We start from the raw sequence: 13,549 nt of genomic DNA, 5'->3' as shown, positions 1-13,549 counted from the left end.
ATATTTAACCACTTGTCGCATCGTGTGGTTAGGATTCCGGTTGCACAACTTCTGGTATTGCGATCAACAGGTATTTATGACCGAGGAGTTGCTCCTTCTTAAGAAGAAGAGTGCACTCCCTTGCAGAGGAATGACTAGCAGCTTTTATTGCTCAAACGATGTTTGGTTAATCGTCCCAAGTCTATGCAAAAGGAACATTTACGAGTCGTCATTGGACACTAATTCATCATATGAACTATATCTGCAGTGTATCCTTTATACACCGATAGCATTGTAACGGTTGGGTTTATTATTTATCCTACACCAAGGCGGTGATCGGATTTGCTTCCTCGCCCGAACGGGCAAATGCCAATAGGTTTGCCCTCTACCAACTAGTTCTTCCATGTCACTGAAAGGGGAAAAATCCAGATGTGCCGCGGCGCCTTTCCCGCGGGTGAGTCCTTCAGTTACTCCGTCGGAGGGGACGAATCTCAACCGCCGGAGCATCCACGGGGAACCTCGAGGAGGCGAACTCACTACGTGTACGCGTACATGTTTACTCTGACCCGTTTTGAATTTAGAATGAACCAGTTTGGTCAAATTTGGGCAAATTAATAGATGCACCAAACCTCCGAGTCCCAATTTAATTTGATATGCTTGACGCTTGCTTTGGAGATAGCGTATAAGCTACCTTTCTAAGCCGTCTTTTTCTGAGCTACATTGTTTTTAGGAGGACCTGAGCGGTTCTTTCGCGTGGTTTTCTTCTGACAATCCCCTCTTGTTCTTGACTGTGTCGAGGGGCAAGACAGAAGGGGACTTCTTTTATCACTTTTCTGTATGGTTGGTAATCTTAGATCGTATACACCAGAGAGAAAGTTTACTTTCTCTATAAATGCCTCAGAACCTTCATATCCATACAATCAGCAGTGGGACAATTTTCGTTTGATGGAGACCATACTCCTCTCCTTTATACTAGACGAAGTCGTCACCTACTTTTTAAGAACGAGGAGGCATTCTTCTATGGGAAGCGACCACTTTTATTTGCGCGGACTCACCTGGTCTCTTAACAGCCTCAGGTACATGCGTTAGGTGGGCTTTCGATGACTTTTCAAGAACCTAAAGCAGATGCTGATGAACAACCTTGAACACCACGATCAACTTGGAAGTTGTTCGCTGGTGCACTGATTGGCTTGCAAGCTTGCAAGCTCACGCATGTTTGCGATAATGAAAACTTTTAGAAAATAAATAAGAAGAAAGAAAATAATGGAGAAGCAACACATAATTGTAAACTTTTTAGTAGTATTGTGAAAAATGGAATTTTTCGATAGATGTTTCATTTTGTATATTTTGAACAAGGCTGAAACAACGACGGAAAAAAGCTGTATGGAAAGAATCAGAGAAACACGATACTATTCGTGCGAGAAAATCGCGTCTTTATGAATGCGATATTGCGGAAATGTTACACTGTTTTTTTTTCGCGTTCTTTTCGTTACTCCCTGCTACATATCAGATACACGTCGATTAAATACCCTATCAATTCTGCAGTATCGTGTTTACTTTCTCTTCGTTGCGGTATCGCGTCCGTAAAAGTGAGGTGATGTGATCTTGTTCTGTCTAATAAATTGGTTTGTACGTAACCTAATATTAATGAATGAGGAAGTTGACCGTATAAAGATATTTGTTTTTCCTGTGAAACTTCGTAAACGTAAAAAAATGGTTACAGATTGCTGTTTTGAACGGAAAAATTTGAATAAAAATGATTTGTCGAAACAAAAGATCTTTACTCTGAATTGCATTTGGCTACATATAATGCCTATACCTTAGCTATTACTCTTTAAACATCATATTTATTGATTTATGTGTAATAGATTAATGTTAATAGTATTATTTATGTTGTCGCATAAAAGTTGCATTATTTATATGAAAGTAACATCACTTTAATATATTGTCTGTATTGCATTTTTATCGAAAAGAAAAAAAAAAAGTAGTGTGTTATCTGCGATTGATAATATCACGTGTACGTGCTTAATTTGTAGTGTTACAGAGATGTTGATAAAGAGATGTTGATAATAATTCCAGAAAGTAACAGAAAACCAAAATGCAAACCGGATCGATTCTTCTTCACCTCGGTATTCTACTTCAATGTTGTATTTGGAAAATCGTTATTTCCGGCGACAGTCTTCGAGTGGCCTTCCAGTGGAAACAGCTTGAATACGAATGGCCGAACAACGACACGATGCTTCTCTTCCCAGGATACAAACAGGAGGATAATATTCCTCTTGGTCTCGAGGTCACAAGTACCAGGATCTTTATTACCGTTCCAAGATGGAGGCGCGGCGTTGTTGCTAGTTTGAATTACTTTTATATTAACGGTAAGTTACTTTGATATCAATAACCAATGGACTGATAATATTTTCAAGTTTAAGGGGAATTCGGCTCAAGTATACATGCAATGAGCGAATTCTCGATCTGTTGTTATCACGGTGTGTATTAAAGTTACGTTGAGAAAACTGGTCGTATTACACAAAGTTGTTGCCAAAGGACACGGTCAACATGACTTCGTCACGGAAATGGTCAAGTTTAACACGTTCACGCCGGGGTGACCCACCGGTGGGTCATACTTGACTGTTCCGTGAGGCGGCGTGACCCAACGGTGGGTCACACTTGACTGTTCCGTGGGGCGGCGTGACCCACTCGAGGGTCACGCGTTTTCAGAAAATTAGTCGTTAAAAAAAATAAGTGCTTGATGCAAGAAATGTGCGCTCAAAAAAACGTAGATTTTCGCCCCGTCGTGAACGTGTTAAGAGAGACTTGATGCATCTAGTTCCATCGTCGATTATCGATTGTGTCTATCAGAAATTGAACTGGCACTCGGTCAGTTTGAGGCCATCTTATAGCGGACGCTTGGCGAGACGGGAATTTGTGCTAAAAGGGTTTCTCCATTTCATACGGTTTACGTATAGGTCGATACGCTATTAAGGGAGATTCAGTAGGTATTTCACCCTTCTTCAAGAGAATCAATCGCCTCTGTTTTCATCAAGATTGGACCTGTCCTTTTTGTAAAACTTACGGTCCAGCAAAATATTAACAAGAAATGCTGATATGTGTTCCGAATTGCAGACAGAATGTGTCTGTGACAAATTTGTATACGCGTTCCTACTGAAGGATAATGAAATTATTATCTTTATTAAAAGTTAATCAATAATGGTAAGATTTCGAGAGTTAGCATCGAACTTAGATGTCGGACTTCTTCATACAACTACATAATCTTATTTGATAACCAATACCGTTCATCTTGGGAAGGATCCTTGATGTCTAAGTCATGGCATTCTATAACTTCCGTGATGAGTTCGGTTGAAGGGTTATTGATTTAAGTGATGATTAGAAACCCAGTGGGTGATGATAGTGAAGATTTCAATTACTCATGGAGACTGGAGAAGTCATTCTTCAACCCTTCCACTAAATTGTGGATAAATAAATCATGCGCTTAGCATAGCTAAATTCTTCTAAAGTTTTCTAAGTTTGTACTTCCATCTTATCGATTATCTCGGTAGCGTCCTGAAGAGACTTACCAACCCCATTCTTCTTTCCTTTCCGGATGGATGGAGAAGAAGCGTTGCTCCGATTTCAATTCAGTTTGCACGAAGCTGGCAATTCTAGGGAGGCCGAGCAACTGTTAGTACATACTGCTACATACTGTCAGTTTTCACTTTTTACTCACAGTTTTCACGAGTACATCATTCTTATCGTTCACTAAGAGGCGTATCAGTAAGAAATAACAGTCATTGTTATTTGCAATTGTTCTAGATACACGAGAGTCTCCTACTCTGATTCCATTTCCTTCTTGGGAGGCACATCAGTATAGAGCTGAGAGCGTACCGGAGATCATTTCGACATTTCGAATTCGGGCAGATTCTTGTGAAAGACTTTGGGTTCTTGATACTGGATCTACTGACATATTGGATAATCCGGAACAACAAGCACCACCAGCGTTGTTGGTCTACGATTTACAAAACGATCAGTTGCTGCGAAAATTTGTTATTCCTAAAGATCAAAAAACGCCAGATTCCCTATTCGCAAATATTGCCGTTGAAGACTATTCCTGCGAAGATACTTATGCCTATCTCGGCGATTTGGCTGGTCCAGGACTCGTAGTCTATTCGTGGAAGTTGGATAAATCGTGGCTCATTAAACATCACTTCTTTTATCCTGATCCTCAAGTTCGTATCTTTATTACTCTAAAACAATATCGCTTTTCTTAACGATACACGCACGCACACGTATTATTTCCTTTAATTGTAATTTTATGGAAACAAATGTGGTAATTTGTTCTTAACCAAACTTTACATTAATTAACTTAAAATATAAAATAATTAATTATCAGCTGTTAAATTAGAACTTCAACAACACGTCAACAGTTCATTATTATTAAAGGTCAATTCGATTGGATGACTTTTATTGTCAATGTTTTCTTTATTTGTATTTCACAAAGAAAGTGCAAAAATCCGAAAAATTTTGTTTGCCAAGAAACTGGAAAATTTGTGTGCACCGAGGGAATTGTGTGAACGTCGTTTTCAGTCTTTTTTTTTTATTTCCCCTATATAAAAATTTAATTTTCCCAAGGGTGGAAACTTCAACGTCTCAGGGATATCGTTCCAATGGACCGATGGCCTGTTTGGTATGGGCCTTGCACCATCGAGCGACGGGTATAGTGTAATGTATTTCCATCCACTTTCTAGCAGCATGGAGTTTTCAGTTAGTACCAAATTACTGAGAGATCCTGAACACGCCACTTCTTCAGGTAAATAATATTTTCCTATTTCTTGTATGATAACGCTGTAATAATTTGATGTTAATGTTAATTGAAAAGAATCCATTAATATTAATCAACTCATGTCAATATTGATCCATATCATTTCCGTCAAATCCTGTCTATCGACTTCCTTGCGATTCAATAAACAACGTGAAGATTTGTAACTTCATCTCATTAACTATCACAAAGACTGACGGATTCCTTTCTTCTTATTTCTTCGCGTAGATTGTTCATAACTTGGGATCAATTAATATATTAACCCTCTCTATTTATTTATATATATAACATATATAACATTTTGGCCACATAATGTTGAATTACGAATGAAAAGTTGGAATTAGTTTGTTGACATAATGTTCACTTAGGAAATTATTATACATTGTTTACTAGGATGTCGCAAATATGTGAAAAGAAATCCAAGAAAAAACATATTTAATTATATAAAGATTGTAATCACTTTTAATTTTATAGACAAAGGCTATGATTATGCTATGATTTCATTTTTTAGTGCTCGATGATCTATTATCTGGCTTTATAGTTGCAAATACCAAAGCAAATATTATTACGTGATATCTCTACATATGTACTATAATCTTAATAAGTAACGTACAAACTGTGGACTTGAATAATGTTTGATACTAATTTTAAATGTGTTGCTAAATCATTAAAAAATTATGATGAACAATAAAAGGTATAATACACGTTTACTGTAGTTGGACGTTTGGGAAACAATTCAATATCATTTTTTTGTTCGTGTTGATTACGATGTCAGAGGTCATTCTGATTGCTTCAATAATCGGCATAATGTAGTGCGATAAAAATATATGTAAGAATATGTTTTTATACATACAATTGGTTATTATTTAGAATGATTCGAGAAGACAATGTATATATTCATGCGCGTTAGGAAAAGTAATTTTCGCCTATTCATTATTTTTATTAAAAACATTGTTTTAGATTCCTACGGAGAACAGTATATTTTATCGTTTCTTATCAATATCAGTACATTTAGAATTTTATCGTGGAAATTAATTTACGTGCATATTAGATTAGTTTAGATTTTCTAACAAAAACAAAAAGATTATATCATCCTTTTGCAACGAATAACAGATTCTCGATGTGTCGTAATTTCAAATTGTTGAAGTGTACTTAATCGAGAAAAAAAAAAAAAAGAAATGAAAATATTAAAAAGCTCATAAAAGGAAAAATACTATGAAGGACTATAATATATCAGGTGTTAGAAAAAGACCATTTAATATTTATATGGTATATAGAGCACACTGCACCGAGTAAAAGAATCTTAGCAAACATTGGCCGCCGAAAGGTCAATCGTTTTTGAGACGTGAACTCTTTTGTTTGCCTGCATTATGATTAACTTGCTTGCTTCCATCGCATGCGATATTTACTTCAGTGTGTATAAACCGCGTGTCCTCATTCAAATGTCGGCAGTGGATTTCATCCGGCATCAGTCAGTTGTGCATCGGTGATTGCAGATCTTATTAGTATTGCACAGCTACGAAGTACTGTACCGAAAATGTCAGCGTATTATTCTGATGAAGAAACGGCAGATACGCATTTTATGTACGGTGGTAGTGTTTTTAGCTGCGCGATGTGTTTACATGGAAACGTTTCCTAATCGACGAGTTCCCTTTAGCACGCTGTTTAAAAAGTTTCACCAAGGTCTTTATCGAACAGGCCCATCCAGAACATGCCATCGAAATTTTCGAAAGAATTCGCGACTCTGCAAGAAAAGGATGCCAAGCCCGTATAGAAATGGAAGGTGGGCACGCGGGAAACTTTCTTTAAATATCAAAAGGCCAGTAGTAAATCAATCGTGATGCTAGCAAACAAAAATGTTTTTATCTTACAAACGGTTCACCTTTCGATCTATGTTTATTAAGGCCTTTTTACTCGGTACTAACACCGTGTATAATTAGAGAAATATAGTTAGAGAATATGATATATCGAAATGATAAGGTATTAAACATTATATTAAATTCCCTCGGTATAAAACACTGCTCTGTGCTACTTTTTATGAGACAAATAATCAAATTAATGAGTTCTCATAAAGAAATATGAATGGTGCAGTTTTTGATGTTTAAAGGTATTATTTTTCTTGGCGAAAAGTGAAATTGAATATCTTTTTTGTTTTTCAGCCAAAAAAAAAATGTCAGTATAATATTTTTAACGTAACGACTCGTAACGGGAAGTTGATTAAGTCAGAGATAACTCTTGCAAAGCGTCTGGCATCGTTGGGATTGATTTTCACAACACTGATATTTGGTGCCGATATGTGGAGTATTTTCAATTATATAGTGATCTATATGGGTTTCAGAGAATTTCAATAAGTTTCAAGCTCTTGGATCTCGTGGACATAATGGCCAAAGCAGCGTGAGCTTTTTCGATCCGAAAACTGGAGTTCTTTTCTACGCATTAACTAATTTGAACGCCATTGCATGTTGGAAGCCTCAAGATACGTTTACCATTCAACAGCAAGGAATTATTTATATGGATAACGTTACGATGGTTTTTCCTAACGACTTAAAGGTAAAAGAATTTGTTTATTTTTATCTTTAGAACTGTCCAAGCAAGACAAAACTAAGACTGTATACAATATAATGGAATAACGACAGGATAGTGGTCATAATTTTAGTACATAATTTTAGTGATAGCTAAACGATACGATACGAACGCAATTGTATAAAAATTTGTGTTTCAAAAATGGTTTCTAGCAATGGTAAAGCATATAACTAATATAGTATAAAATACTATATCAGTGTTATTTAAAAAATTAAAAAACACCGATTGACTGATGCCTCCAATGGAAACAGAAAATATTAAATATTTCATGCTAGAATAACAATTTCTTGGGCACTATTTTCAGCAGGTGTGTGTCGCGACTGTTAGAAAATAAGATCTTTCAGTAATTAAATCAACTACTCGGTTTAAGGTTTGTGTTAAAATTTCTAGATGAATGAAAATATTAGAAGGAATATACGTAAGATTAAATAAAAAAGTTGTTTCACAGCAACAACATTTTATTATCAAAGAACATATTCTACTGTATTATATTTTTTTTAAATTTCAATATATGTAAAATTAACAAACATAATTGTTAGATTCGTTTAACGAAAATGATTTATTCTCCTGCATAGGGATAATCAGAAATAAAATTTTTAAATTGGTTCAGGATGAACTTACTTAATACCATTAGTGAGTAACCTCCTCGACAAAAAGTTTATGGCGCGTAATTGACATAAACTTGATCTTTTTAAAACTCGGTACCGTTTTGAAATGCCGCGATTGTTCAAAATCGGGTCAGTCCCGCCGAAAGTCTGGTCACCTTACGTAAGATGTATAAATTCTTTACAACTTAGAAGAGGATGCATGGCTGGCCGTTCTACGTTAGAACATTGCATTTGGAACCTATGCTATAAGTGAACTGATTTGAATATTTAGATTTGTACGAACAATGGCTAATTTCCAATCAAATCACTATTGGAGAGCAGAGACATCTCTGTATTCAAAGCGTTTCTTAACCTCTGCTCAAGTCACCGCTGAGAAAACGAGAAAGTTCAGTACTTCGAGCGTGACTTGAGAATCACTGCTGATGCACAAGAGTGACTTTTTGTCGCGCGAACGTATATCTTTCTTTTTTTTCTCAGCTGAAAGGGAAGAAGAAAAATAAACGTGCGCACATTTGAAAGCCTCTCATGTACATTGAGGGACAATCAGAATTGCCCTTGTCACGAGTTAGGTTATAGTAGAAAATGTATGACGTTTGATACAGCAGTAGATAACGAAACAAGTAATACGACTTGTACGCACCATGCGAGGATTATTGGTACTACACGTGTAATACATCGTGTCGTTGCATTAACATCTTATCTGATAAATGATCATTCTAAAAATTGTATCGATGTAGAACTGTTATATATTTCTCTTACTTGATTTCTCGGCTTGGTTTACTTGTAGATGACCATTTTTTGCAGTAATTGACTCGAGCACAGTGACACTCGTGATACTTGATAAGTTTTCCTTAAGCTCAAAACGGTGGCTGGTAGGAGAAGAGTGAGGATGGGTTATGTAATCGAGCAGTTTTTGATTAAATTAAAGCGGTACCACTGTACTTCCTACTATTCTGCTCATTTCCTCCCTGGTCCTGACAATTTTGTGATATTGAGCAAAATTTAACAGGAGAAATATACCTGTAATTGAGTCCGAATTTGGGATAGAATATATTTACTTCTGGATGTTTGTTATGCCGCAGGTTTATTTTAATAAGTTATACTACTATACTTAAATATAGTGAACTACGCAGTCGTTATAAAATTTACATCTAATTTTTCCAGAATGTACTAGATATCGACAGTTGAAATTATAATCACGCTTGCTGTACATGCGAACATATCATTTCATCCTTGAAAATGGTACAAACTGCGTCTGTTGTTTCTCTTGTCACTACACGAAGCGTTAGATCGAACCTTTTTTAAGTCATTGTTGAGGAGTAGAATAAATTTACGTAGAATACCTGAAGCGTGTTTTTCATCATTGCGCTTCAGTTTTGGAAAGTTTCCTATGAACGTAACGCATTAATATTTACATGTCGCAAATGAAATTTAAATAATAATTAATAAATTACTGGGTTTTGTTTTAATTTAGACTAAAAATCGGTAGGGTGATATAATAAATTAAAGTAATTAAATAAATAAGCAACAGAATTTCACAATTGGTCGATTCCGCTTCGCCCCGTTTCACTTAGCAATTAATCGGCACTTAAATTAAGTGTAAGCGAAAGTAATAGGTTTCAGGCTCTGGCATATTGTTTAATCCAGGTTTTAGACTGAACGTAATGTGTGTTCGGACTTATGATAGGGTAGGTCTCGATTTTATCAAGGACAATCGTTCTAGATTGGGCCAGGCAAGAGGGCCAAATGGAGATTTGAATTGCATAAACGACCAGAGAATTATAATCGTGCGAACTAAATAAACAGCCACGTATATAGGCACAGTTTTAAAGAAGACGTTTGCATGTATCATTATTTCGTGAAGAAATTAACTAGAGGAATAAAGATACGGTATCTTTTTAATATTTCAATACTATATTTTGTACTATCTTACGAAGCCTGTTCGAAAGATATAACCATAACGTCAGTAATACATCTGTATAATATAATTATAATAATGATGTATTAAAAATAAGGTTATTTATCTAAAAGATTATTATAATAACGATAAATAACGGATTTAACCCCGTTAATGACCAATATTGCGTCAACGCAGCATTTCAATTGCAGCTTTTTTTCATTATTTTTTCCTTAATGTTGTTTTGTCATTGTTCAAAGACCTAAATATCTATAGTATTACGATAAATTATTACCTTTTAAATCCTGGGAACTTTCGTTTACCTTTGGTTTGTGTAATAGGTTTGCGTAAAGTGTGTCTAGTATTATAATACAGTTTTTGTACCGTAGCAAGATAATATATAAGCTGTTTTTTCTATGTTCCTAATAACATTGCCTTTATCCAACTTTCCATTAATAGATGTAGAAGTAGCGCCTGTGATTCTAAACATGTACTGCACTGGTCATATTTGCATTCTTGCATCGTCCGTGGTACTTCCTGGATATGTGTGGCTGACGTCCAAGATTAAATCTATCATCTATCTGAATAGATAAGGTTTCAGAAATTCATGTCAGCAATGCAGAAACATTTATAATCAAATTGTCTAACTTTGATTTTAATAAATTTTGTAATATTCATAGAAATTTTTAATGATACATGTGAAATATTAACCACAGATACTTTTGGTAACTGAAAAATATAAGTACTTCGAGTCACCTATGTATAATGATTAAATTTGTGTACTTTGATGATGTATCATAGATATAAGTTGCGTTCACCGATGTCGCGTTAGTAAAATGAATGATTTATACAGTTCGTAGATTGAAAAGGATAATATTGGAGTACATATATCGAGTATAACAGGTCGTGTAATCAAGTGAGAAATATCTGCATCAGATTGTGCAGAAATACAATTGTTAGTAAATGCAAAAATTTTTCATTTTCACACAAACTACTTTGCATAGTTCTACTCTATAACACTAGATTTTATTAATCAAATGCTATCGCTTGAAGGTATGAATAAATTGTTGAAAAAGTATTACTCTAGATGATCTCGATCTTGGTATTTGCTATCAAAGCTAGCGTTCCGAGTAATCTTCAAAAGGGTTAAATCGCCTTTAATTGCTAATTAAAAAGTTATTCATGGAAAAAAAATTGAAAATGTACCGTAATTTATCCAGAAATCTGATCTTTCTTGCATAAATTATTTCTATATTAGTTATAGAGGCAATATATAGAATAAGAGAGAGATTTCAAAAAACTAGGACCTAACTTAAATGCAATCCACTTTCATTTCTCTTGATTTTGATTAGATTAAAATCATTTCCATTTTTTTCTTTTTGTTTCGACGGAATTATCCAAATTTATAAAATAATTACGTTACGATTTGTAATCTTTCTATGTTAATAGGTGTTTAATAATTACTTTAAATCTTTTGAATATTACAATGTACGAGGATGAGCTCGATGATGAACAAGATCAAGGTTATTGGGTGTGGGAGCTTTTCGGAAGTTCATTCGTCATTTTTATAACTTCTCTATACTTTCCTACTATTTTTACAAAGAATAAATATAACTTTACCTATTTGAAAAAAATGATATTATTTGAATGCTTGGTCTGTAATAAGCTGAAACAGTAATCCAAATATATCTAAGTTGATAGAATAGTTTTACACGAACAAATGTAGACATTTCCCAATAATGATATCGAATTTTAAGTTAATTTTTAATGAAAATAATAGTGCAATTTTGGTACACGTGAAAACGTATAATCGTACATTTTGATTAATTACATTTTGTAGTAAAATTCTTAATTTCCTAGATACAATATATATAGAGATATCTTACTGTTTAACCATTATGAAATATTGTAACGTTTGCTATTATAATTTTTATTTGTAACGTCGTTACTGATTGTAAACATTCCATTTACTGTCTCTGCATAAAAATGTGATCAGTGTCGTGACTACCACTATTTATCACGGGTTTGAGTAGAAATAGTTTTTAGCATATAGTATAGAGATACCTACTTCAAAGAATCCTGTTACATCGTGTTTTAATTTCTATTCTTTTTTTGTTTTCAGATTGATCGAAATGGCAATATTTGGGTACTGTCAGACCGTTTGTCTACTTTCATGTACTTCCATTTAGACCCTGAAGATTACAATTTCAGAATTCTAACGGGTTCTGCCCAAGAAGCTATAAAGGACAATGTCTGTTCGATGAATCCATCTTCAAGTGCTAACAGTCCATCTACTTTTTCAACTGAAACGAACACCACGCCTCCAGAAATGTCTAAAAATTCCAGTCATGTCAATAATTCTAAATTGATATTAGTCTTGACAGCTGTTCTAGCACTTTTTGCGAGAATGTTTGTCTGAACACTTTTGCATTTGAAAGTTTCTTGAGCATCTCTTGGTATACCGAGAATAGATTCTACAAGATATTAATGCTCCTCCTGAAGTATGAACTAAAGCAAGATGCTTAGGTAACGGATTAGATTTTAAGCAAATGAAACATATCAAGTAATTTGACCAAATACAATCAATTTCTATGCTCTATGACCAAGTTTCCGCTATGTATTATAATGTATCTCAATGTTAAATTGTAAAAATAATTGTATAGAAATTTTTTCAAGAAAAGACTATATTTTTGTAATTCCCCAATTTTTCTTTATTTTGAAATCTCACACACTTCCGTATAATTATCTGCACGCAGTAGAACTTTATTCGTCTACTTTTTGCTAAACATCGAACTTACTGTACGTACTATTCGGTTATTTGAATTGTTTCGTTTCCCAATGTGTTCGGCGAAAGCGAGAGAGAGAGAGAGAGAGAGAAAGAGAGAGAGTTCTATTTTAATCGACTTCATCTATAGTCGAACGACATTATTCTGTAATTAGAACGTAAAATTATATTGTATATAATAGGTTTAATTAGTTCTGATACACGTAGATTCCTTATTATTTATGACATATATATTGTTCGCTTGAAAAGGTATAAAAAAATTTAATGAGATGCTTGGCTGAGCTTTACATTATTACTTGAGATCATTCGTAAAATTCATATTTATTAAACTACAGTTGAACTGTGTATACGAGAATGTAGAAAAAGTATTGATTGAAAATTTGATTTATTATATAGTATATATACATTATAATGTTGTTGATAAGATTTTTCATACAATAACGCATGAGGTGTAAGGAAATCATCATGACCACCATAGCGGTCTTCTATACTTTTTGAAATTAATGCAATATTAACTTTGACTGAAGTGTACAAATTTATTAATTTGATCATTTTCCTTCTATCTATTTTCCAAGCTGTAGAATAATTATGTCATGTTTCAGTTTTACGCAAAACGATTCAATTGCAATCCATAGTATCTTTTCAATGTCCTGGTTAAGGTCAATTTTGTGACAATTTTCTTTCTTTTTTTTTAAATTGCCATTGATTCAAAGTCGTAGAATATTGCTGCAGTGGTTGTAATAAAATATTTTTTTACACCCTGTCATTTAATTACGTTAGTATGTTTTCACAAATTATTGGATGCATTCGAAAAGCACTTTAAATCAAGTACCTACACGGATGCAGCTCTCGTATGCCTACTAAGTGTAAATTACACTATTTGATTT

The 13,549-nt window shown here is 34.2% G+C and overlaps 1 protein-coding gene across 1 annotated transcript; it reads left to right on the top strand.

The window, feature by feature from the left end:
- Positions 1 to 2,058: 2,058 nt before the first annotated feature.
- On the top strand, positions 2,059 to 12,573 carry Yellow-b (L-dopachrome tautomerase yellow-b). Its single transcript, XM_076909590.1, has 5 exons — positions 2,059 to 2,351; positions 3,787 to 4,199; positions 4,603 to 4,780; positions 7,128 to 7,339; positions 12,000 to 12,573. Exons 1-5 carry the CDS (start codon positions 2,078 to 2,080, stop codon positions 12,294 to 12,296), a joined length of 1,374 nt encoding a protein of 457 aa, XP_076765705.1. The 5' UTR covers positions 2,059 to 2,077; the 3' UTR covers positions 12,297 to 12,573.
- Positions 12,574 to 13,549: the final 976 nt, after the last annotated feature.

This window comes from Xylocopa sonorina, chromosome 2 (assembly GCF_050948175.1).
Source record: "Xylocopa sonorina isolate GNS202 chromosome 2, iyXylSono1_principal, whole genome shotgun sequence".
Classification (NCBI taxonomy): Eukaryota; Metazoa; Arthropoda; class Insecta; order Hymenoptera; family Apidae; genus Xylocopa; species Xylocopa sonorina.
The sequence above is the reverse complement of the archived record's forward strand: the minus strand, read 5'-3'. Positions and strand labels throughout refer to the sequence as shown.

Excerpts from the sequence above, each read along its gene's own strand:
- Yellow-b (XM_076909590.1), top strand. The coding sequence starts at position 2,078 with ATGCAAACCGGATCGATTCTTCTTCACCTCGGTATTCTACTTCAATGT. Across the intron at positions 4,200-4,602 it reads TCTTTTATCCTGATCCTCAA|GGTGGAAACTTCAACGTCTC; the intron begins GTTCGTATCTTT and ends AATTTTCCCAAG. Across the intron at positions 4,781-7,127 it reads TGAACACGCCACTTCTTCAG|AGAATTTCAATAAGTTTCAA; the intron begins GTAAATAATATT and ends TATGGGTTTCAG.